At 47.2% G+C, this 25,055-nt stretch overlaps 3 protein-coding genes across 3 annotated transcripts; 2 read left to right on the top strand and 1 right to left on the bottom strand.

Moving 5' to 3' along the window:
• Window positions 1-305: 305 nt before the first annotated feature.
• On the top strand, window positions 306-4,021 carry FSST1_001159 (P-loop containing nucleoside triphosphate hydrolase protein; the record flags this gene model as incomplete). Its single annotated transcript, XM_083225622.1, has 7 exons — window positions 306-403; window positions 460-644; window positions 693-1,155; window positions 1,209-1,496; window positions 1,545-1,662; window positions 1,717-2,187; window positions 2,243-4,021. 7 exons carry the CDS (start codon window positions 306-308, stop codon window positions 4,019-4,021), a joined length of 3,402 nt encoding a protein of 1,133 aa, XP_083091341.1.
• A 2,456-nt stretch (window positions 4,022-6,477) lies between these two features.
• Window positions 6,478-6,986, top strand: FSST1_001158 (uncharacterized protein; the record flags this gene model as incomplete). The annotated part of the gene is made up of 2 exons (XM_083225611.1): window positions 6,478-6,579; window positions 6,633-6,986. 2 exons carry the CDS (start codon window positions 6,478-6,480, stop codon window positions 6,984-6,986), a joined length of 456 nt encoding a protein of 151 aa, XP_083091340.1.
• A 15,441-nt stretch (window positions 6,987-22,427) lies between these two features.
• Window positions 22,428-23,488, bottom strand: FSST1_001157 (uncharacterized protein; the record flags this gene model as incomplete). Its single annotated transcript, XM_083225600.1, has 3 exons — window positions 22,428-22,915; window positions 23,069-23,295; window positions 23,463-23,488. 3 exons carry the CDS (start codon window positions 23,486-23,488, stop codon window positions 22,428-22,430), a joined length of 741 nt encoding a protein of 246 aa, XP_083091339.1.
• Window positions 23,489-25,055: the final 1,567 nt, after the last annotated feature.

Raw genomic sequence — 25,055 nt, 5'->3', positions numbered from 1 at the left:
CAGCTGATTACTCCGACGTTGATCCTTGGTGACTGGCCCTTTTCGGAGGACGGTTCTAGTTGTGCTTGCACACTCTCCTTAGGTTGAAGCGGAAGAGTAACTTTTGTGAGCGAAGCTGGGACGGCAGTAGGCGGAAAGCTGTCAGGAAAGGAAAGGTTTTCGGCGACTTCGAACTCTGTTCAGGATTCCTCGTTACGGGCTCGCTTCGGTGAACCGTTCTGTTGTTTTTATACATCAACTTGGATCCACACATTTTTCGAAAATTCGCCTTCTCTCCATCACCACCACCACCTTCATCTCTCGCCATGTCACAGCAAAAGATGAACGATTCCTCGGGCTCAGGCCAAACCACTCCTCAAGTCTCTACCATGCAGGCTTCCTACAACAAGGAGTGCGTTGTTTTGTGAGTGCTCTTCTCATGATCATAGAAGTGTGTATCATCGCTAACAGGGCCACCAGCTTCGGTGACTGTGGTCACGTTCTCGCTGGTCACAAAGCCTTCGGGACCTCATCCAAGCTCACGTCCAAGCTGGGTATCATTGTGGGCACCGACCATGATCCCTCGTTCCGTTTCGTGGTAGACTTCCCGCTCGGCGACGCTCAGAGTGCCAACGAAGACGTCGGATTTGGTGTCAAGCACCAGCGTAAGTAAAATTCGACGGCTGCCTAGAATTTCTGCTAACTGAGAATAGTCGACCATACCTCGAAAAAGGTCCTTGCCTTCGATTACGACACCCTCGAGGTCCACTTCCCTCGCGGCCAGACACAGCTCAAGTTCGACGCTGTTCCCCAGTCTGTCGTTGATCGATTCCAGGTCAAGAACAAGGACAGGGTGGCCATCGTCCGAGTCTCGGTGCAAGCGCCTGTGACTGTCGTCGGTTTTGGCAGTCCCTTTCGCAGCTCAGATGCTGAGGTCAACGGTTGGGTCAATGACAATAAGCCCATCGGCGAAGGAGGTGATCTGCAGAGCTTCTTGCGTCAAGACAAGTTTACCTTCTTGATAAGCGAACGTCCTGTGGATCTCGAGAAGAGAATGGACCTGAGCAAGCTTCCCCCTCCGTTCCGCTTTCCCTACAGCGATGACCAGTCGTGGGATGAACAGCGACTCGCCAAGGAGGCCGATCTCAAGGGCCACCAGTTCCAGCCACGACTCTGGTAAGTAACATCATTGCAGAGTATGGTCTGAGTAGCTAACATTGTTCCGCCAGCCATTCCACTGACCTCAGTCATGTGACAGCTGTTGTTCAAGGAACGGCTCAAGACATCATGTGGTTAGATGCCAGACGTAAGGAGATCGCTGCTACCAAGTTCAGCGGTTATTTTGTTACGCCGCCCGACGGCAAGATCAACGAGGCCAGGTCTCTCTACCTGGTGGTTGCCCTGCCTTCCAAGTTCATGAAGGACTACGAGCAAGCATGGCGTCGTCTGTCGAAAGGCGAGCTTGTCAATGTTGCTCTGTTCGGTTCGCCCAGCGATGACAAGGAGGACGAGAGCTGGTATGTATATCGTCACTATGCACCTACCCAATCACTAACATCATCTAGGCAAGCCAAGATCATGACTCACCCCAAGGGTATGTCTAAGCTCTCTGAGCATCCCGTCGAGGATCATGAGCTTGTGTTGCTTGTCCAGACACGGATGGACGCCGATTCGCCCTTTGAGGTCAAGTGTTTTGGTAGCCGCAAAGCCGCTGAGGACAAGGGACAACAGCACTAGAACTGCGTTTCCCTCGTTTTCGATAATGAGCTGCCAGACCACAAGCGTAAGGTTAAGGCTGCCAACCTCTTCTGCTCCGACGCCGATCCCGTCAATTTCGACCTCTTGGGCCTTCCGGCCAATCCTGATTCGTTGAAATACATGATGGACGAGGAGAAAATGACGGGTGCCCAGAAGTTCCTCCTGGCCCAGGTACGCGACCGCATGGATCTGCATCGTGCGCTCGTTCGCGGAGAAGGTTTCTACCAGTGGATGTCGAAGCCAGCACCCCGGGATGTCGAGCAGGCCATGGAAGCCACCAAGCTCGAGGATGCCCCCGTGACTCTCCGTCCGCTCCCTGTCGTGAACTTCCTTCACGGTGTCGACAAGGAATACGCTGACGCGATTGTCGATGAAGCTCTTCCCGGTGACCGAACCCGCTTCCGTGCTTATCTTGAGCACCGCCCTCTTGGTCTGGGTATCGCCACGGCTGTAAGTATTGAGCACATTCTGTAATCATATTGGAAAATGCTAACTTGATGTCTAGGGTCCAGGTTTTGGCAAGACCACCTTTGGTGCCGCTGCCACTCTTGCGATGGAGGCATCGCTTGGCCGTATCTTCTGCTCGGCCCCCACCAACGTCGCTGTCGACAACTTGGCGAGTCGTATCTACAAGCGTACCGCTGAGATCGCTGCTCGTTGTAATGATGGCAAGCAGGTTGGCGAAGCTCCCAGGGTCCTTCGTAGGCTTGTTGTTCGCGCCTACAACCGCAAGCATGAGGTTACGGCTTTCGGGCGTTTGCTCCAAGACCCTTCCCAGGGTGACAGCGCTGCGCCAAGATCCTTCTTTAGCGCGCCATCGAAGTGGAAGCTGCATTTGTCGAGCGCTTACTGGCTCCTCATGCTTCTTCGCTCGCCCATGGTTAGGCCTCTCCATCAGGACGACGCCCCCATTTTGCATCGCTTGCAGGAGGGTATCGACAAGAATCCTGATCTGGCGGATCTCCGTGCCCTCGTCACCAAGGCTATCAACTGGGAGGCATTCAAGGCCACCAAGGGGTACGATGTTGCGATGGCAACCGTCGGAGATTATCTCAATGATATTCCCGGCAGAGCTGATATCCTCTGTGCCACCCCAGCTGGCTCAGAAAACGACAAGCGTGCCCTCAGGTTCAAGCTGCACGCCAAGGGTTTCGCTGTTGACGAAGCTGCCAACATGACAAGGCCTGACCTTTATTGCGTCTGGGGCAACACCTTGTCTCCTCTCTTCGTCTTCGGTGATCCGAAGCAATTGCGGCCTGCTGTCATGATGTTGACTGAGCGTTGGCCCCGCTCTGGCGATGGACCCGATGAGTTCATCAACCGCTTCGCTCTGGATGCCCAGATCTCGGCTCTGGAGTACCTGCAGGCTTCCGGTATCCCGACCTACCGGCTCAAGACGCAGCTCCGCATGGCCAAGGGCATGTTTGACAATATCTCGGATATCATATATCCTGAGGTGCCATTCATGTATGGCGATTCCCGGGACATTGAGTTCTCCGAGTTCGACATCGGCCTTGCTCTCGAGTCGTTTGCGCGGGCTCGGTACCCAGACCTTGGTGCTTCTCCCGCGGGTAGGCTCATGCCCTTCTTCATTCATTGTGAAGGAGCCGAGGTTTTCAAGGATAAGAAGACCGGATCCAAGCGCAGCGTCGGCCAGGTCACCATCGCCTTGGACTTCATCTTGGACTTCGTCGTGTCCAAGAAGTTCAAGCCATCCCGGATCTCATTGATTGCACCATACGCAGCCAATGTGGATCTCATCGAAGCCTTTGTGAAGCGAGACAAGTACAAGGCTGCTCTCGCCACCATGCCCCCGCCTTCGACCATCGACTCGTACCAAGGTCAGGAAAACGATGTCATCGTTGCTGTCGTGGGTACAGATGAGCGTTCGGGTCCTGGCTTCACTGCCGACGCACGACGTCTCAACGTTATGTTGACTCGTGCCAAGTGTGGGCTTGTTGTTGTTGGCAACATCCACGTCGGTGATGCCGTTCCCAGGAAGGTTGACGAGCCTCAAGGTGAAGACAAGGGCAAGGGCAAAGGCAAGGGTAAGGCCAAGGGCAAGGGCAAGGGCAAGGGCAATGAGCCGGTCTTTACAGTTGAGACGACTGGCGGTGGCATGGCCATGGTCAAGGCCCCGGAATTGCGCAAGTTCTACAAGGAACTTCACGATGCTGGCCGTGTGGCGAAGGTTGTGGTTGCTGAGAAAGGCAAGGCGAAGGACAAGACCAAGGAGGTCAAGGAGGCCAAGGAGGCCAAGGAGGATGCCAAGAAGACCAAGTAAGTCGGTTCGGGAGTTTACAGTTTTTTTCTGGTAGTGGAACAAGGACATGGGCATAAATTGCCTCTGATTAATGAATGCTCCCAACAATTGACGTGTGCTAAATCATGTGATACTTTCGATTGTTGATATTATGGAGGGTTCCTGCCTCGATACCCGCTATTCTTGTTAACCCCAAAAGCACGGGGATTCGGCACTCGATGACGAATTTATCTTTATCACCAACTTGAATCAATCATTCGACCGAACCCAACACCTCCTTGTTGAAAATTCCAATCTAATGTTCGGTCTGCTCCTAGCCTACATCACTCCCATCACTGTTGAACGAACTCCTCAGCTCCAGCGCCGATGTCCGCAAATTGACCGACAACGAGACGAAAGCCTTTGAGTTTTACAAATCGTAGTAAGGCAAGCTCTACTACAACAACACTCCATCACAATATAGCAGGAATAAAAAGGGTATGATTTCCCTCCCAACTAACAAATTCACTGTTCGTTGTTATTAATCTTTTCTAGGGTGTTCTGTATCGTTCCTTTGTTTGCAGCTCGGCTGAGCGTAGTTGCCCTAGTGGCTTCAGGTTCTTGCCGCGCGTTCTCCCGCTCTACCTTCAGGTCGTTAGCCGCATTTTTATTCTCAATCGCAATCGAGTAACTCGACGTTCGACTTTACTGTTATCAACTTTTCAGGTGCTGGTCAACTATAAGGATCTGGAAGACCATAAACGATAGCTTCATGGCACTATAATAAGTCCTGGCATATACACTAGGCTCTGGACACGGAGATAGCCTGTCTTCCACCTCAATACCCAGCACCGAATGGCCGTTGGACTTTTCGACCTCTCATTGAAGACTGTTTACAAAAGTCTGATTTCTCATTTTCAATACAGCCCCGCATACCAATCGACTAACTTTAGTATTAGACTGAAAGTTAAAGAGTATCTTAAGGTCAAGTATCATGTGAAGCCCTCTCCTGAAACACGATATAGCCGGTTTTCTTTCACTATTCTAATTCTCTACACAGAGAGTATAAAGATAGCCTTCCCAGACCTAACCCTTAGCAGGCTGATCTTATTGCCGAGTTTCTCGTCAAAATGATTTTGAAGCAATTCTCTATGCAGAGAGTACGACGATAGCCCTCCCTTTGCATACCGCCCCGCAAGCTCGGCCACAGTCTAAGTTTCTCTTGCTTCGCAAAGAAGCCTTCGCGCTGCTTACAAGTAAGGCTTTGGACCTTTCGCCGATAAAAGCTGGCCTGAACGGCTGGCCCTGAGTGGCCGTGCTCGGTAGCTAGACCTGCGGTTAGGAGGTTCCTTGACCTCGCCCTCGCGCTGCTTATAAGTAAGGCTCAGGACCTTTCGCCGACAGTAGCTGCTCCCTCGCTGCAATCTTCCAGGAAGCCTTGGCTGCCATCCTCCAGGAAACCTTGGCTCTTGCAGCCGCCTGCTCCTGCTCCTGCTCTCTTACGGAGGGGGTAGACGGAATAACAACACAAAGAATGTAACCTCTGACCCTCCTTCGCCCTCTTCGCCTCCCTTGAAATGCCGCCTACCTGCACGCAGTGTTATTGCGATGAAGCCGGCCTTGAAGGTAGTCGGATAGGTACCCCATGTGATGTTATTGTCAGATGTTTCGACTCATCTAAGGAGAGGTTTTCGAAATCGTCGAGAGAAGAAGCAGTTCGCATTGATGACATCAGATCAAGACCGACTTTTCCCTCGTCCGCGCTCTTCCATGACCTGCACACATCGGCTTTGTTGATCCGGACTTTCGATGGTCATGTTCGGAAAGCCATTGTAAATGTAGATGTACTGTGGAAATGAGTGAGAAAACGCGTTGTAGAGGGGCGCGCGACAATACCTTGATGTTTCTATGCTCCGAGCATTTGATGGAATACTGAGAGTATACAACAGATAAATTAATTCAGGACAGCTTTTTCCAGCCGCTGAATATATAGAAAATTGTTGCTGCAAGTCGAATAAACTTTTATGTTTTTCAAGAAATAGACTTTGATGACGGAGTCAAGTGTGGGATTATAATTGAGTTGATTGGGCAGAACTGCGCCCTCTTGACTCCACCTGTGATTCACAAAAGAAATCCCAGGTTCTTAGCTAGAGGTAGCCAGTACATAAATATTGGAAGTGGGTGTCTAGAAGGGCATCGCCCTTCTACCTATTCAGACACTCTCATCTTGCAAACTCGCCCTTCTTACCTTCACTCCCGTTCAATCATCCTCTACCGCTACTGGGATGTTTTCCAACCTTCGCCCTATGTATTATGGGCGCACCAGCCTCGCACATGGTCCCCTACCTGGTATCTTAGTACCCATGAGGAAAGTGGGGCTCAAGGCCACCACGGCAACAGAAAGCAGGCCTGACTCTCGCCACCCAACATTGGAACCAACACCACTTCTAACAAGAAGCATATTTCATCTGAGGCCGAAACCAAGCATAGATCTTGAAATGACAGCCTCTAGTCTTTATCATATCACAATCGAACTCCTTGGCTGCAGCGGCAATGTCCGAGAATTGACCGATGATGAAACGACATCTTTCGAGAATTCTGTGAGCGACGAGGCGGAAGATCTGTCGTATCACTTGCATTTACACACGACGAGGCTTCTAATTCTCGTGTCATCGGCTTCGGAACCCCCTTCCACGGCATGAATGCGACGGTCGACGGATACGTCAACCGAAACACCCAGATTTGTGGAGTTGCCAGTCTTTTCGAAATTCCACAGCGAAGACGCGACGGTCGATGGATACATCAAACAAAGCTGGTTCTTGTGGTGGTTCCGCAGCCATCAGAAGTCATCGTATTTCCGAGCCTTGATGACAACTTCCACGTCGATTTCGAGAGCAGAATCCAGTTACCAGATAGAATGTACTCTCTGGGTAATCTACCTGCAACCCGCATTGGTAACCCATACGAAGATGCAAACTACCTTGTTAACAAGGGCACCAAGATTTAAAATCTCGCTATTCTTGAGAGACTGCTATTCCTTCAGCTCCTACTGAGGCCACTCTCAATAACTGGGCTTATGGGAAGTCCCCTTGGTTGCTCGCCCCTGACAGCTCGCCCCAGTGGCCTGATACTTCTTGAAATGCTTAAAGCATAAAAAAACCAAGGTATTATCGCGCCCCCCTCTTTAATGCATTTTCTCACTCATTTACATAGGACATCTACAATAGCTTTCCGAACATGACCGTCGAAAGTATCTGATCAACAAGTCCGACTTCCTCGAAAAGTGTGCGGCTTTTAAGGCCGATGTGTGTAGGTCGTGGAAGAGCGAGGACGGGAGAAGTCGCTTTTGGATGTCATCAATGCAAACTGCTTCTTCTCTGGGCAATTTCGAAACCTTCCTTTAGACGAGTCAAAATATCAGACAATAACTATCACATGGGATACCTATTCGAGTATATAAGGCCGAGCTTTTAGCACTACGTCGGCTTATATATAGGTGCCAACTGGAAAGTCATCAATGAATACTTATTGTCTATTTTAAATACCTCTCCTTAGATAAGTTAAAACATTAGACAATAACTATTAAACTCACTCGCCAACACCCTTACTCCCTTCGACCAAGTATTTGTCTTATGTAAGCATAGGAGTAATAATTTTTTCTACTGTAAAGTTTAAAGAAAACCACAAAGATACAATGTCGATGGAAACGGTGGTAATGTAGTTGTCGTATAGACCACTAAGCCAAAAGCCCTAAAAGCGAAAGCATCCGTTATAGAGATAACAGGCTAATTGGGTCAATATTACTAGCTGACAGTGGTCCTTGCAAGGCGGAGCTTTAGTAAGCTTATAGCCGGGTTTCCTACAACGCCCAGTCATCAACAGACCGACTTCATTGCAACAACACCCATAGCCAGGTCATCGACAGACCAACTTCATTGCAACAATACCCGTGGCATGCAGATAGGCGTTATATTGTAAGGGAAGCAGGCGAGGGAGGCGAGGGAGGCGAAGGAGGTTCAGGGGTTGGTTGTATTCTTTGTGTTGTTGTTCCGTCTACCCCCTCCGCAAGGGAGCAGTGGCAGGCGGCTGTAAGAGATAATGTTTTCTTAAAGATAGTAGCCGATGGCAGCCAAGGTTTTCTTGAGGATGGGAGCAAGGGGCCTGCTGCTCGGGGCTAGCTGTCGTCGGCGAAAGGTCCTGAGCCCTACTTGTAAGGCGAGAGCAAGGGACCTCATAACCGCAGGTCTAGCTACCGAACACGGCTATACAGTAAGCAATAGCTCGCCTAAAATATAGCAACTGCCTTTGAGTTGCTTTAGAAACCAGAGTAAATACAATAAATACTAAGAGAGAACTATATCCCTTTTACACTTTATTCCTATCAATCGATTTGTCAAATTTGCAATAGTTACTACTGCGTACCTTCCACTTTTATCGGCGTTAGAATCAGCTTCGATAACTATAAGAAACAACCTGCCCTCACTGGCCCTTGCCTTCACCGGCCTCGCCCTTACATTACTTACAGGTACAGATCAGAACCTTTCACTGATTTCTGAACTAAAGCAAAGCAGCTATACTGGCCCTCGCCCTCACTGCCCTTGCCCTCGCCCTCGCGCTGCTTACAAGTAGGGCTCAGGAACTTTCGCCGATTTCTAAACCAAGAACGAAGAGGGCGCTCTTTGCTTACCAAGGCAACTTCACCGGCCCTCGCCCTCGCGCTGCTTACAAGTAAGGCTCAGGACCTTTCGCCGATAACAGCTCGCCCGAACCTAACTGCATTCGAGTCGCTCCATGGAAATCGTAGGAAGCATGGCAGCTTGCTATGAACCTTATAACTGCTTTCGAGGCAGCTCTGCATTCCCCTTGCACTTGACTGCAGTCTTGATTTCATTGGAATGCCAGCTATCGGGGTAGTGCCCGGGACCGATAGATTTTGGCTTGATGACAGTAGTCGGCATCGTGTACGAGAACTACGACAGTGGTTAGTTGTGTGCAGCAAGAGACCGGGTTTGACTGACTTTGGTCTTGGTGGGTTGGGCGATGGTGAGTAGGTGTCTTTGGCTTTGTTGTTGGCTTGCCAGTTGACTGAGGTTGCAAGAAGAAGAAGTTGCTGCTGTCTTCAGCGTGACAGAAGCTTCCTTTATAACCTCTATCATAAGGTTCACGCCGTAAGAGTCACGCCGTGGTCGAAACCTTGTCTTGAGAGAACCTTAGATTTGATCATTGTTGAAAATTTGATCTGCGCGGACAGATTAACCTTTATTAAAAACCTAGAGGAAATTGAGAAGGCCTGGGCGAAAGATTAAGTGACCATTAAAAAAAAACATAAATGCTTTCGAGTTACTCTATAAATCATAGAAATTACAATATGTCGCCCCAGAGACCCATCGCCCTTGACACGAGGCCGTTGGCGACACATTGGGACAACTTCTATATCAGTATATGACGAACTCGAGCCTGCAATTGATAGAAAGTCAAGAACGGTTCATCAAAAGAAACGTATTGGAATCCCTTGAAAACCAGTGCCAACAAGCAGGCATGCCCTACAGACCTTCCCACCACCTTTCTCCACTGTGTAAGGAAGGCTGCTACTACGGGGTTAAGGATGCGATCTCTGATCATTGAAAGGGCCACGTCTGCCGGGAATTGTGGTGAGAAGGAACGAGATGCTGTATTTTCCGTCCTCAAAGTAGAGATTATATAAATAGGAAGGTAAATCCAATATCATAAGTTTTATTACTCAATTGACATTATAGGGTCAGTTAGTAATAATAATAAAACAACCGGACCAGTATTAGTATGCCAGACTTGTTAAATCGTTTTATAATGTCAGGCACCTACTGGTGGCAGAAAGAAGGGGTAAACGGGGCCTTTCCAACCTCAGGCAGCTATAGCTGTACCTAAATTCCTCCATCAACCACGCACAAGTCATATCGCGGCTTGCTCCAAGATGACATAATGCCCCAAATTATCTTGCCCAGAGGAGCCGACTGTATATCCACAAGACTTTCTGCTCTTACCACGCTGATCCACATAAGTGCTCTGTCACTCAGAATAAAGCTACTGTCAACGAACCCATCAAGTAGCAAGTTTCAATTTAGACCACACCAAGCCTGATATTTCTCCAGCTCCTGCTGAGACCTCTTCCGATGAGGTAGGCTTCTACTTGGAGGGCTCTGACAACCATGGAGAGGGATCTGCTTCCGCCACCGACCCTTGGACTGGTGCCCTGAGAAGGCCGGCCTTGCCATAATTGTATCATTTGCTTTGTTTTTGTTTCCCAGAGGGGGCCACCAATATCTCGAGCAGCTTGGGACGTCATTCTGAGACTTCCGAATCCACGTAAGATGACTTGCTTCTCTACACTTCCCTTCCCTTTCCTTGTCCCCTCTCCTTCACTTGTTACTGATCACCACACGTACAGCACACCCACTCGTTGCTCAACCTCGCAAAGGTTGCGGGAATGTGTGTCAAAGTATCGCCCTCGCTCTGTGCGCTACGACCCTTGGACTGGCGCCCAAGGGGGAAAAGGACGGCCTGGCCACATAGTTGTATCATCGGCCTTGTGTTTCTTCCCCTGATGGCGCCCACTCTTACACTGATCGCGAAAACGCTATCGAGGACATCTCCATCGCTCTCTGGGCCCCAGAGAGCCCCCTCATCTTCACTTCACCCAAGGTAAGCTCTACCCAGTCCCTGACAATACAAACACCAACAACCACTACAAGGTGTTAACAACTGTTCTCCTCTAGGAAATGACTGCTGGTTGGAGAGGAAGGAACCAAGTTACAAAATTGTATACGGCAGTTCTCCGACAAGCCGATTATACTGCGACAATACCCATAGCAGCATACGTGGATTCTCGAAACATTTCAAGCCAGAAATCATCTTTATTGACGAAGCTCCACATGCAAGCGAGATCACCACACTGATACCTATTGCTTATTTCGAGCCTCTTGCCTGAATTCTCAATGAGATGACCAGCAGTAGACAGTGCCAGGCACTTGGAAGAAGGTTCAGAATGCGTTTCTACATGGAAAGTCCTTGTCGGCAACCCTGAAGGAAGTAAGGCGCAGGCAAAAAGTCAGAAAAAAAGAGGGAAAAAAAGAAGAAGAAAAAGAGGAAAAAAAAGAAAAGAAAGGGAAAAGGAAAAGCCATGAGCCCTGCTGCTTCTGCTGGAGGTATCATGTTCAGTGTGGCGCCCAAGCCCGAATCTCCGTTCACCGAAGTCGACAATGTCCGCTGGGTATCCCTCACTGGGCATTGGGTAATGACAACTGGAGGACTTCGAGGGGCCAAGGCACAAAATTGTATACGGCAGGTCTGTGAGTCAGGTCTTCGAGGATGACAGGGAAAGGGTACAGCAATATTTTAGCAGGCTGTATCTTGGCCTTAGGCTGGTATCTGCCCCCACCCCCCTCTCCCCCTGGAACCGGGAAATCTCACCTTGCCTTGATTATTAGTATACTCATGTGTCTCAACGAATCTATCAAGCATGTGTATATTACCGCAGCCTCCAATAGAGCCACTGACAACATTATTGAACGCTTTAATGGCATGGCTTAGAAGATTGCCGCAACGTTGCCCCGAGTTCACTTGAAGTACCTCATGTTATTAAGGGGATACAGTCTCAGTACCGAGGTCGAGAATTGCACAACAGCTTTACTCGGTCAATCAAAAGGAATTTATTGCGACAAGGCCCATGACTCGAGGGAGGGGAAAGAGGGCAATGATAACTAGACGACCCTCCTAAAACATTTTCCACGGTATCCCAGCCGATGTCCGAGATGTCTATCTAAGTTATATCTTGGAGGATGACAGGAAAAGGGCATAGCAATATTTTAGCAAGCTATATCTTGGCCTTGAGCTAGTATCTGACCCGGCAGTTACTTGAACCACCTCATGCTGTTGAGGGTAATGACTTTTATTAGAAATTGAGATATTTCTTACGTCTTGCCCATTAGGAATCCAGACTTGAGAAGCAATTGTCAGTTCAGAGCCAGCCTTGGTCGAAGTCTTGCCATTAATGGCGACAACGGTGGTCTCTTTATCCTTGTTATTAAAGATGGTGGCTGTAGCCTAAATATTGAATCTCTTGCGGCTTGTCGTCGAACCCTGCATAGAGCCTCCTGCAACCTCAGTCAACTGGCAAGCCAACATCGGACGACTTATTCGACCGGTTTGAAAGGCATGTTGTGACACCGGTTGAAGCCTTCGGGTCATAGAGACCATACTGGTAGTAGCCTGAGACCACAAGTACGCAACTGCTGGAAGAAGTCTAGACAAAGAAGCCTGCAGCCAAAGTCTCGGTGCGAATTATCTAGTCAATTAACCATCAAACTCTGCTTCTGTCGTAAGAGATTTGTAATCTTATTAACTGGGGCTATTTTAGATATGGTTACTATTAAAACGAAGATGAACAAACTGTAAGGAAGCCTATAAAGGCATCTCACACAAAAGTAAAATAAGGAACGCTTCGCGCTATATACTAACCCAGGCGGAACAAACAATAGGGCACTTAGTAGAAAGTTCAGAAGGTAATCATTTAGCATATACCTCTTTATTTAGGTCATAAAACAACAAGTCCTGAAGAATTTACCGCTGTTATTCATATATTATTGCTCCTATTATCCGTTGGGCAAGCTCTCGGCTTGTCGCGATTGTCTTGGCTGTTATATAATCTGACGGAGAGCAGGGATTGCAGCAGTAACCTTCTTGTCTTAATGAAATGTCTAATGTTCTCGATGACTATTGTCATTGCCCAATACCTCTCCGGTGTCCATTCGGGTTAGGACTCGTTTTATGGCTAAGAAGCTGTCGCCTTTATACTTTTCATAGTATTCCCATGCCGCTTCATCCAGGGTCAGCGCCTTATTAGGATTATATCCTATGTGAATGCTTTTTTTAATACTCATTATAGTAAGAAACTTTTTAGTAAAGTCTACACCCTTTATCTATTAGGTAAGCTCTTCACTTAGCGTAATTATCTTAATAGCATAGATTACTCCTTTTATCTATAGGGCAAGCTCTTAGCTAGGCACAGGAGCCAGAACTTAGGGCTAATCGGGCTTACTAAAATCCGAAATGCAATAAAGCAAAATAAAAAAGCTAGCAGTTTTAGCTTAAATGGCAGGGTCTTAAAGGGTTATATTGCCAGTGGCCTTGATTTTAGTAGGAGCTGGCATTATTGTATAAGACCTGCTAAAGAGGTTAGCAATGTATAGCAAAGGACTGGGATTAACTTACCAGTAGTTTATGAGGCTGCTGATGCAGATAGCAGGTTTAACGAGGTAGTCTGTATCTTTGTATAGGTTACCGATGTAGGTGGCAGGTCTAATGAGGTAGTCTGCATCTTCGTATAGGTTACTAATGCAGGTAGTAGGTCTAACGAGGTATATCTTTATCTTCGTATAGGTTACTAATGCAGGTAGCAGGTTTAATAAGGTATATCTTTATATAAGTTACTAATGCAGGTAGTAGGTTTAACGAGGTAGTTTATATCTTTATATAGGTTACTAATATAAGTAGCAGGTCTAATAAGGTATATCTTTATATAGGTTATTAATGCAGGTAGTAGGTTTAATAAGGTATATCTTTATATAGGTTACTAATATAGGCGAGGTAGGCAAGGGAGGCAAGGGCTAGGAAGGCAAGGGCTAGGAAGGTAAGGGCTAGTAAAACTGCCTTTATAAGCAGTATAGAGGTGAGGGCTAGGAAGGCAAGGGCCAGTAAAACTGCCTTTATAAGCAGTATAAAGGCAAGAGGTATATCTTTATATAGGTTACTAATACAGGTAGTAGGTTTAACGAGGTAGTCTATATCTTTATATAAGTTATTAATGCAGGCAAGGTAAGCAAGGGAGGCAAGGGCTAGGAAGGCAAGGGCTAGTAAAACTGCCTTTATAAGCAGTATAGAGGCAAGGGCTAGGAAGGCAAGGGCTAGTAAAACTGCCTTTATAAGCAGTATAGAGGCAAGAGGTATATCTTTATATAGGTTATTAATATAAGTAGTAGGTTTAACGAGGTAGTCTATATCTTTATATAGGTTATTAATATAGGCAAGGTAGGCAAGGGAGGTAAGGGCTAAGAAGGCAAGGGCTAGTAAAGCTATCTTTATAAGCTAAAGGCTTCTTTATAAAGCAAGAGGAACTTATACTATAGCTAACCTTAAGGGGAGAGATATAAGGGGAGAGATATCTTTATACTCTCTCTATAGAGAATTGCTTTAAAATTATTTTAATAAGAAAGTTAGTAATAAGATTAGTCTACTAAGGGCTAAGTCTAGAAAGGCTATCTTTATACTCTCTGCATAGAGAATTACTTTAAAATTATTTTAATGAGAAAGTTAGCAATGAGATTAGCCTGCTAAGGGTTAAGTCTAGAAAGGCTGTCTTTATGCCTCCTACGATTTCTATAGATAAACTCATATATTATATACTTTAGGGCAAGCTATTTGGGATCGCCCATGGCTACCATGGGTCGAGGGGTATTGTCGTATACTGATAATCGTCCGCATGGAGCTTCATCAACAAAGATGATTTTTCAGTTGAAATGTTTCGATAATCCACCGTATGCTGTCGGTTGAAGTAGAGCAGGCTTGGACGCCTGGTGCGTCCGGGCACTAGTAGCTAAACGAAGAACTGCCATATTCGCGTTCATAAGTTGAATTCTTCAAGCCTTCTGGTTATCGTTGATTAGTATCTTACCTGTGACAATTTATACGGACTTGTCGCCATCTCTATCGTGATCTTTCCAGGTTGCAGCTGTGTAGAGCGCCGTCTGGGGAACTATTTCTAGCAATCGTTTTTAAAATTGACAATGGTGGTACCAGATTGTCATAAATCTAGGAATTTGGCAATTAGTACTGCCACCTTACGGCCTGATTAAATCCCTATATTGGTAAGTTGCTTAGTTAGTCCCTCCTCCCGGCGCACCAACGAGCATAACCTTAGGCAACCACTGGCGATAGAAGGATGGAAGGTAGTAGGTGGGTCTACTTCTAACCTCAGGCAGCAATAATGTTGCCCTGATTTGAAACACACTTTGGCATCATACAGAGTACATGCCCGCTTCTTTAGATCGCGCGACCCTTTGCTCCAAGACGAAACAATGACATAATCCATTGTCCCCACCGAGAGGCCAAGTGTATCTGTGTACAAGCGTCCCTGTGCCCTTACTACGCTGACCCGCTTCAAGGGCACAATCACCAAGAACAAAGCTACTGCAACGAGCCCCTGCCAGAGCCCATCTTCGCTCACCCTACCATGACCGACGAGTCGACGAATAACTCCATGTCTACGCCGAAAGACTTCGAACCAATCAATCCGACTTGAACACCCAACGAACGCTCGATTCAATGTCAATCAGTTCTGTTAAAGGCGGCGTGCAAAGGACGTCGCCCGCTTGGTTCATTGTTTTGAAGAATCATCTAGCGAGTGTAGGCACTGACGCCTCTGATCTCATGTCACACATTGTGGACTTCAAGACTAGGGAGTTCGAGCAAGATGATTGTTTGCTCGATGAGTCCTGCATTGTTTTTCTGGGACAAGGAATTCTATCGACTTCCCAATTGCCTCAAGGGTTTTCAACAAAGTTAATCTGTCCGCTCAGATCAAAATTCAACAAGAATATGTTATCAAGGTTCTCTCAATAAACTATATCTTCCACTGACTCGTACGGCATGAACTCTATGTGCCATGGTGAACTATTAAGGAAGCTTCTGTCGCACCAGCGACTTCTTTCTCTTGCAATCTCGATCAACTGGGAGTCAATAACGTCACCAAGACCATTTATCGTATATTCACCAAGCCCAGCCAAGTCAGTCAATCCCGGTCCGTTGCTGTACATTCATTGGTAACCTCTTTTGCAGTTCTCGTATGCAAAATGCCCGCTGCCAATATCAAGACCCTTGGAACCTTAACTATCCGACTAAGACCCCCCGTAGGAGCGCTATTAAGGGTGCAATTTTTAATTGCAAGGATGCCAATACATTGGCTTCGCTAAGGAATAAGAAGAGTCCTGTATCAGTCTTATCTCGAGAGAGTTGAACGTTAACGTCGTCAGCCAGATCCTGCGGGACCTGCGTATTGCCCAACGAGCCAACAACTCGACCTTTAACTAAGCCACATTTAAAGCGCTGGTCGGTTGGGAGAATTTGAAAGAAGGATAGCTGATGTTAGCCTTGATCATAGGACCGCTGTATGTAGTTATGATGGGGTTGTGGGTTTTGAGTCGGTTTTTTTCGTCTTGGTGGTTGTTGAATGGGAAACAAAACAGACTGGAAGGATGATGAATAGTGTCGCAAGGGACTAGCACAGAAAATACGTTATTCAGACGTTGCTGGTACGACAGAAGCTTCCTCCATAAGTTACCCACATCGTATTGTTTTTTTTTAATGATCTTTGGGTTATACCCAGATTCCTCAATTTCCTCTAGGTTCATAACAAAGGTTAATCTGTCCGCGCAGATCAAATTTTAACAATGTTCAAATCAAAGGTTCTACCCACATCGTATAGCTTAGCTGTATGAGTTGTGCTGTGGAAAATATCGTTTCTGAGAGAAAGCCAGATATGATTATTTATTACATTTTGATCCCCGAACCTATAAGAAGTCTATGCCGGACCCATGAATCGCTACAATGTTTCTAATCGCTGCTGCAACTTGCACCATCTGTCCTTCTTTCAGCTCTTCTTTAACTTTCGTGTAGGTTGACAACCAAAAGCATCATAACTCCGATGCTCACACAAGACTTTTGCCCTTACCCCAGGATAAACTTCTCGCGAGATATATGGAAGGAGACTCAAAGCCTTTGGCAAGCTTCACTAGTTGCCGGAATTTCACAAGTCTGGGGTTCTTTGGAGACCGATATGAAGATATCTTAATAAGTGCAATCAACCCCTGATGAAGATCTCAAAGCTCGGTATTGTCGTCTGTAGTTAATTGTGATACTCTTTCGGATCCTAGGATGGTTAAATCTCCAAGCGGATGGATTGAAAATAGTACCGTCGTTGAAGGGCTGACAGAGTAAATCAGTTGTGCAGTTCTCGAATCCATCTCAATCATCTATTTTTTCGGACTCTGCGATAGATCAAGAAGGAAACACAATGTGGCAGTTTGACGGAACATAGTAGACTTCTGGGCTACTGTCCTAGGTAGCTGTTGCTATGCCGAGAGAATGTCCCCCGGCATTCCACTATTGCCTTTAAAGACGTCGGCTTCTTGCGTCTCTTTGTAACCGCCATCTTGATTCTTGAGCCTGACTTTAGGGCGCGCCTCATGGATCGACTTTTTTGTGGACAGGATGGAGATTATCTCTTTCTTCTTTGCCTGCAGAAGCATTGACAGACTAGTGTTCGAAAGTAGTTGCAACGTTTGGGGCGAGCTGTTTGGGATTGCCAATAGTAACCATGCACAAACAGGAAGGGTTAACTATCGTGAGTTAGCCAGCCTGTCATTTGTTAGAATTATTTCTCAAAATGTAATGTAGATATACCTTGAACGCCCAAATGTAACTTGTGGTTTCGAAATTAGAAGAGGTTTGACCCGGGCTTGTTCGGATTCTTCCCACTGACAAGTGATTCACAACTGACTAATACTTACAATACAAATGCGTCCCCCGCGATTCACAGACGAATCCAATCATAACAAGTACCACGCCCCTCCTCATTTAACTCCCAATCGCCAGGCTCAAAATAAGCAATAGGTATCGCTGTGTTAGCTCTCCTAAAACAAGATATAGCCGGTTTTCTTTTACTATTCTAATTCTCTATACAGAGAGTACGACAGGTGCCAATACCCCACGAGCATGATTATTAGTATGCAACACCCCCGTCCTCCCGCTCGTTATAATAATGTAGAGATCATCTCCGTCCCTTTTCTCGGCCCCGAAGAACCCCCCAGTTCGTTTCTGTCTCCACCCTAAGTTTCTCTGTGAAACATCATCAAGCTATGGATCAGGGATCAATTGCTACGTCAAGTCTAGTTCATGAATCCCTGATCTATGTATGTCTTTTCTGATCGACAAGCGCGGACAAGCTTGGGCAAAACGGAGACCTATTCGCAGAGTATAATACATAGTAGTATGCCCCGTTGTTAAGTACACACCCAGTCAGTCGATGCTTTTGGTTGCTAAAACTGTCGTACAGTGAGTGGGTGGGTGCCTGAGGTCATGCAAGGGTTGAACTGCGTCATATCATTCATTAGTGGCTACTGCCTTGATCTGGGATCAGTAACAGAAATACGCCATTCGGTTTAACAAACCCACCAAAGACATCAAGATTGCTTCAAAGGGGTCTTAGCACGACAAGCAAATGCGACTCAGCCTCACGGCTCTCCAGACATCACTCGAGACGCATGTGGGCTGTCGTCCAGCAACCCCACAGGCACGCTTTGAGAACGAAAACGAAAGAGACACGGCCTTGACTCAAATATACGTACATGACGCCTCTGGAATATAGCACGGACGTCACGGAGAAGTCAGTGCAACCAAACAAACAAAACCATTCACAGTCAGTCATCCGTGGTCGATACCTTACCGCAGATTTCTAACCTCTTTTTCAGGCCTCGTACAACAGAATTCCTACCAAGATCACATCAACACTCTGTCATCGGCAAATGATATTTGGTCGTTCATCAACAGATCGGTCTCCTGAAACATTTTGTTATTTGCGAACCCCAAAAAACACGATACTACCGGTTTTCTTCAACTGCGGCGACTATGCGTATAAGAAATACGAAGGCAGCCTCTCCCGCCTTAATCCTCGATCAGCCGCCCTGAACGAAGACAGCCTTCTGCCTCAACCCGAGTTTCCCGAGAAGACAGCCTTTCCCACCCCAATCCCCGGCAAGCTAAAGTACTGTCGATTTTCTCGTGGAGATGATTCTGAAGCCAAAGCTCTGTCAAGGATCTCAGAATTTTGACTCTATACCAAGCCAACATCGGGGCATTTAGTAGAAGAAGGTTTAGGAATTGCCCAGACGGTCAATGCGCACTGGTCCCCAACATCTACCTGCAAATCGACTAACTTTAGTATTAGACTGAAAGTTAAAGAGTATCTTAAGGTCAACTATCAGGTGAAGCCTTCGCTTGAAAACACGATACAGCCGGTTTTCTTCAACTGTGTCAATTGTTCATGCAAGGAGTACGAAGACAGCCTTTCTCGCCTCAATCCGAGGCAAGCTGACCTTATTGCCGACCTTGCTGATATACAAGATCTGGTTCGGTTTAAGACCGCGAAAGCGAAACGGGATAGTGTCCCAGCTGATATTCAATATGCCTGTCTCAGTCAGGTCTTTGAGGATAACAGGGAAAGAGTACAGCAATATTTGAGCAGGCTATATCTTGGCCTTGGGCTAGCATCTGCCCCCCCTGGAAACGGGAAATCTCATCTTGCCTCGATTATTGTTATAATCATGTGTTTTAACGAATTTATTAAACATGTCTACATTACTGCAGCCTCCAACGGCGCCACCGACAATATCAGCGGCTCCGGAGCCTTCCTCAAACTCTAACAGGGCGCATGTAGAACTCGCACCTAATGGAAAGCCGAGAAGGACAATTAAATTGGGAGCAATCGAAGATAGCCAGCTCAGAGCCGTCACCAATAGTCCAGCTTCTTTAAAGGCGTCAAGCGTCAAGCGTCAAGCGTCAAGAGTTAGGAAAAAGGCCGACCCACTACCCCAGGAAGAGGCAGAGCGGTCAGCGACTCAAAATCGCAAATGGCACCAGCCTCCAACGGCTCCGGAGCCTCCAACGGTGCCACGGACAACATCAACGGCTCCGGAGCCTCCAACGGAGCCTCCAGCGGCGCCAGCCTCTAACGGCATACTTATGTGTCTCAACCAATCTATCAAGCATGTATACGTTACTCCAGCCTCCAACGGCGCCAGCCTCCAACGGCGCCAGCCTCCAACGGCGCCAGCCTCCAACGGCGCCAGCCTCCAACGGCGCCAGCCTCCAACGGCGCCAGCCTCCAACGGCGCCAGCCTCCAACGGCGCCAGCCTCCAACGGCGCCACCGACAACATCAACGGCTCCGGAGCCTCCAACGGAGCCTCCAGCGGCGCCAGCCTCTTGGCCTTGGGCTAGTATCTGCCCCCCCTGGAAACGGGAAATCTCATCTTGCCTCGATTATTATCATACTCATGTGTCTCAACGAATCTATCAAGCATGTATACGTTACTGCAGCCTCCAAACGGCGCCACCGACAACATCGTTGGTGGCATTTTGTCTTTGTGAAAGAGTGTGCCTGTGCACGACAAGAGGTGTGTGGTCTCGGTGTATTTTTGGCGCATGCCTCATACCAACAAAGAAAGAACTTGAATCAAAGAAGATGGATGAATAACAAAGGCTCCTTCGAGCTTCGAGGACGCTCCTCTCTTCATAATACCCTCCTCTCAACTATCCCCTGATGCCATGCTCGCCGTCTTGAGAGAGGAGTATTCCGCAACAAAGTATCGAATCAAGCTCTCTCCCGAAAGGGAGAGGAATATCTTGACGAACTACCGAATTAATCCTACTTCCGAAAGGCGTTCGATTTCTCGTCAATATTACCTGCCCTCAAATATCACCAGATCTCTCGACGATAGATCTTCCAGCAGTCAGCCGCGACAAGACCCTGACATTAGTGAAGAACGTAAACGAGACGCCAAGTTCCCGAGAGAGCAATCCGCAGAACAGCTCCATGCAAGGTTCGGCGATAAGCCACGAGAGATTCGCTATTCAGTCGACAGTATCGAAATAAGACGTTTTTGAATCCCCCGAAAACCAGTGCCGACAAGCAGTAGGCCCGGCAGACCTTTTTGGAAGTTAAAGCAGCAAGAACATTGTCATTCTGACCCAGAGAGCAACCCGCAAAACGGCTCTATGCCACAAGACCGCTCGCTCCATGCAAGGTTCGGCAAAAAGCCACAAGACAGCTCTATACAAGGTTCGGCAACAAGCCGCAAAACAGCTCCATGCAAAGTTCGGCAACAAGCCTTTTCGAAATCACCTGGAGTGGTCACCGTCAACTTCAAGTTCAGCGCCGAGCGTGAAGATGATTTGGAAGCTAAAGCTACCTTGTGAGGCAGAGTACCTCTTCAGCCACCAGGGAGTGAGTGACTTGGTGAAGAATCCGTGGAGAAAACGACCGAATTTGTATGCTTGCTAGAGCATGATAAGCGTGTGTAAGTGAACTGTTAAAATAAACCAATGACTACTAACATTTCGTAACAGGAAGTTAATTATTTGGTCTGTACGCCCAGCAAATTCCGTTCAGTCTCACGGAGGTAAATGCGACGCTTTTCCACGGACACTCAAGATATGGCCTGCATTTATAGGTTTTATTCTTGGTCTTTACCTGTTAGTCTATCGAGTAGGAGGAACTAAACCCTTGTAAATAGCATTTGACGAGTGACTGAAAAGTGCGAACAAACCAGCGTATGTTCAACAGAGACGGATTGCGACAACTGAAGGGAAATAAAAGCCCAACCCGATAGTCGTTGGCAGCCTGTAGTCGGGAGGATCTGAAAGAGGGCCAGGTGGTTCTACTGCAGCAGCGACTACACTCCCTCGCCTCCCGCCCCCCTTGCCGTACTACCTATTGTTAATAGGGGGGCTTCTTAAAGTGTAATCGATGCAAGAGTCGCAGGCACAAATATGCAACAATACAGGTCCGTAAGGAGGAATGTTAACAATACAGCACCAATGCAGCAGTTTATCAATACATAATACTGGCCGAGAAGGAAGAGGCAGGAGCAGGGCAAGGACAGAATATACAATCTTCGATCAATAGAAGAGCCATGGCTTCCTAGAAGACTATATTAGAGTAAATAAACTGACTTTATCGCAACAATACCCATAGCTGGGCTGCTTCAGTATTCGTTACCAAGCAAATACAGTTGCTTCTAGGTTGAACTCCTTACTTAGATAATAAAAATTCTCGCTTTTGCATTAACCACGTTGGGGATGTCGATAGATAAAGTACTTTTTTAAATAATCAGGGATCAGCATGAAAAGCGGAAGAAAGAAGCAAGACAGGAAAGCTGTCTTGTTGTGGTGGCGATGACAAAAGAACCTCCTAACCGTAGGTCTAACGAGCGTGGTGTTAATGCCACGTTGAGACTTCGCTGTTCTGCAACAGTCAACCGACCATTTGCGCGTTGATGCATAAAGCTAACATACCAATCTGGGCTTGATATCTGTCGTGTCAACGCTTGGTATCGAAAACCGACGTGGTGCTGAGGACCGGCTCGTTGTCAGAGACCGGTTCGGTGATAATAACCTTTGTCTTGGCGACTTAACCCTTGACGTAATAGGGTCAGGCAAACTTCTAAACATTAGTTCGTTAATCTAAACGTACAATGGATGTTGGATTCAATTGCTATCTGCTTTACCACAGGTGGATGACAAGGCCATGGGTCTGAAGCAGGCTGAAAAGTGCCTTTGCGCTTGTCGTGCTTCTTTTATTCTTATGGAGGAACTCGAAGGCAGCCTGGGGCGAGCTGTTTGGCCTCCGCCAACTGCTTCGAAGCCTGTTCAACTTCCTTCGAGGCGTTCAAAGCTTCTAATCGAGCCACTTCAGTGTCTTTTTCTGCTTTTTCAAGAACCAGGGCTGTTCTTTCGGTAGTAATCTGTAGGCTATCTCTTTCCTTGGATAGTTCGGTGGCTCTCTTTTGGAAGATTGTGACTTGTTGCTTGAGCTTCTCGAGTTCTGCAGAGTCGGTTATGGGGCAGATTCTTAGGCTGCTATGAAAGCTTCGTAGAAATGTGGCTGGGTCGAATTCAGAGGTTGCCGTCAAGGTGTGCAAGTGACTGCGAGATTGAGACCACAGGACTTCGTGCAACTCATCATCATCAGGGTGGTTAAGGGCAACGTTGAGAACGCTTAAGAAGGCCCCGTCGGTCCAGTGGCTTCGTAGGATCTTTTGTATTTCATGTCGTGCGAAGACGCAAAGCCCTGAGACCTTGTAATGATGGCCTAGTGTATTCATTTTAGCATGTCGAAGTAAGAGGTCCCTATTGAAGGCACCATCTTGCGGCGGCTTGCCTGTGCCGGCTTCGAAGGATCAGTTGCGAGCAGTAAAGGAGAATGACTAGCTGCCTGACTAACCGGATTCCACAACACTGGGAAATAGGGTTCGATTGACCTCATAGCTCCTGGTGTTCAAAAATTCAACGAAGCAGTTCACTGCATCGAGATCGAAGTCCGTGATTGCGCCCTGATCGGCACGATACGTCCGTACAAAATCACATCCGTTTTGTGGCCAAACGAGGCAATAAGCGGGCCCTTGTACCTCGAGAGGTTCACGATGACCTCTGTCAGCTTGACCTTCGTACCTTTTCTATGCTAGCTTGCGGAGGTCCCTTTCTGGGCCGGCCGCCCGGCTATAAGACAAAGGTACTTATACCCGTGTACAAAAACAAACATAAATGTCCGTACTTAGAAGAGAGCCTATTCGTCCGGCAACAACGAAAAAACGGTCACGTGACTGGCCGCGACTGACCTTGTAAGGGTACTTGCGGAGGTCATCATTTGTATTGAAGTCACTTTTGCCCCATAAACGGATGTCAATTTGGCCCAGACGTATCGTGCCGATCAGGGCGCTACTAGTAGCTACTAGTAGGTCAATATTTATTATTTTATAGTTTTCTATCTTACCAAACGTAACTTACAATCATAAAAGTGAAAAGAGCAAATTTTACTTCTCCGTGAGACATAGGTAAATTATCAATGAGAGGTGTCCTCGCATTTCGATGACAACATCATTACCATCTCAATCCTGCACTATCCTGACTCGAATAATGGTGAGATACAATTTGGGCACCAAGTTCAATAGGTGATGATTACTATCAACATTGATGAGGCCTCACATGCTCCCTTATAGAACAAGTCGGCTGGAGACTAGCTTCTTTCTCTTCTGTCAGCACATTGATCAAGCCTATATCCAATACAATTCCCGATGGAGCGGGATATTTATTCATATTCACAAAAGAAGAAGAAGAAAAGGATAGAAAGCACCAGCGCTACGAGTGGGTAATGATTATCCAGGAGGCCCCTTGCTTCAGTTGGTCTAGACTCAAGTCTTTCGTCTCCAGAACTTAAAGGCGAGGCGAAAAGAGGACTATTGTGGTAGCTTGAACTATTGAATGAACGGGGATTTTGGTTGTGGGGGTCATGTCATGCTATGAGCAGCTATGTATCAGGTTCCCATGCTGACATCCAAGACAGCGGAACTTGTCAAAATTAAGAATTCCGGGCTTGTATTACGACATCCGGAAGAGACAGGGATCTGGGCGGAACATCGGTCATCCCATGCTTTCAACACACACACACACACACACACACACACAAGTCTATTACCCCTAACCGGGAAGGCGAACTCAGTTGAACTTGTTTTTTCCCTTTATTTTTTTGTTGCCAGTCCTTCAATTTATCTCCATATCACTACCGACTCTATCTAGTAGGTTAGGGTCTCTAACACTAGGTACGCAGGGCAAAGAGGACGATTTGGCAAAGGGCGATCGCCCTGATTTGGGCCCCAACAAGACCTTGCATGGGTGGAAGGAATTAAGCTTAACAGATAGGTAAAATCTTTATTTTGTGGGTTCTTGACAACATCCTTCACACCACAATCGTTCAGAGAGCAATCAATGATCAGCAGAGACAACAATGCACTCAGACCAACTCCCCGCTGCCAAGGATCTTGGTATTAGCTCATTTCTCTTGGTTATCCACTTCAAGTAACGCGTCGAAAGGTCTAGCGGGGAGTTTAACACTCGGCATCCCACAAGGTACATCGTTTCCAGCGCCTCGTCGGGGAGTCTGGAACTTAATTGGACTCTCTTAGTTCTATTGAGTGATTTACTTTCTCATTACCCCCACTAACGACGCCATATTGATAAGCCAAGGTCTCACAAAAGAAATGTCAAGGCTGGGCTGCGACATTCCATGCGAGAGGACCGCCATTTCAACATCACTCAAATGACAAACAGAAACCAGAACCAACGCCCATGTCTTGCATTATTATCTTCCATCTCTTATGGTAGCAGCAGTCAGTATAGGCAATCAACCACAAACACCCAGACTGTACACATGC

The sequence above is a fragment of the Fusarium sambucinum genome, chromosome IV (genome assembly GCF_050947815.1).
Source record: "Fusarium sambucinum isolate potato_lamoka chromosome IV, whole genome shotgun sequence".
NCBI classification, from domain to species: domain Eukaryota; kingdom Fungi; phylum Ascomycota; class Sordariomycetes; order Hypocreales; family Nectriaceae; genus Fusarium; species Fusarium sambucinum.
This window is presented reverse-complemented; position numbering and strand designations above follow the sequence as displayed.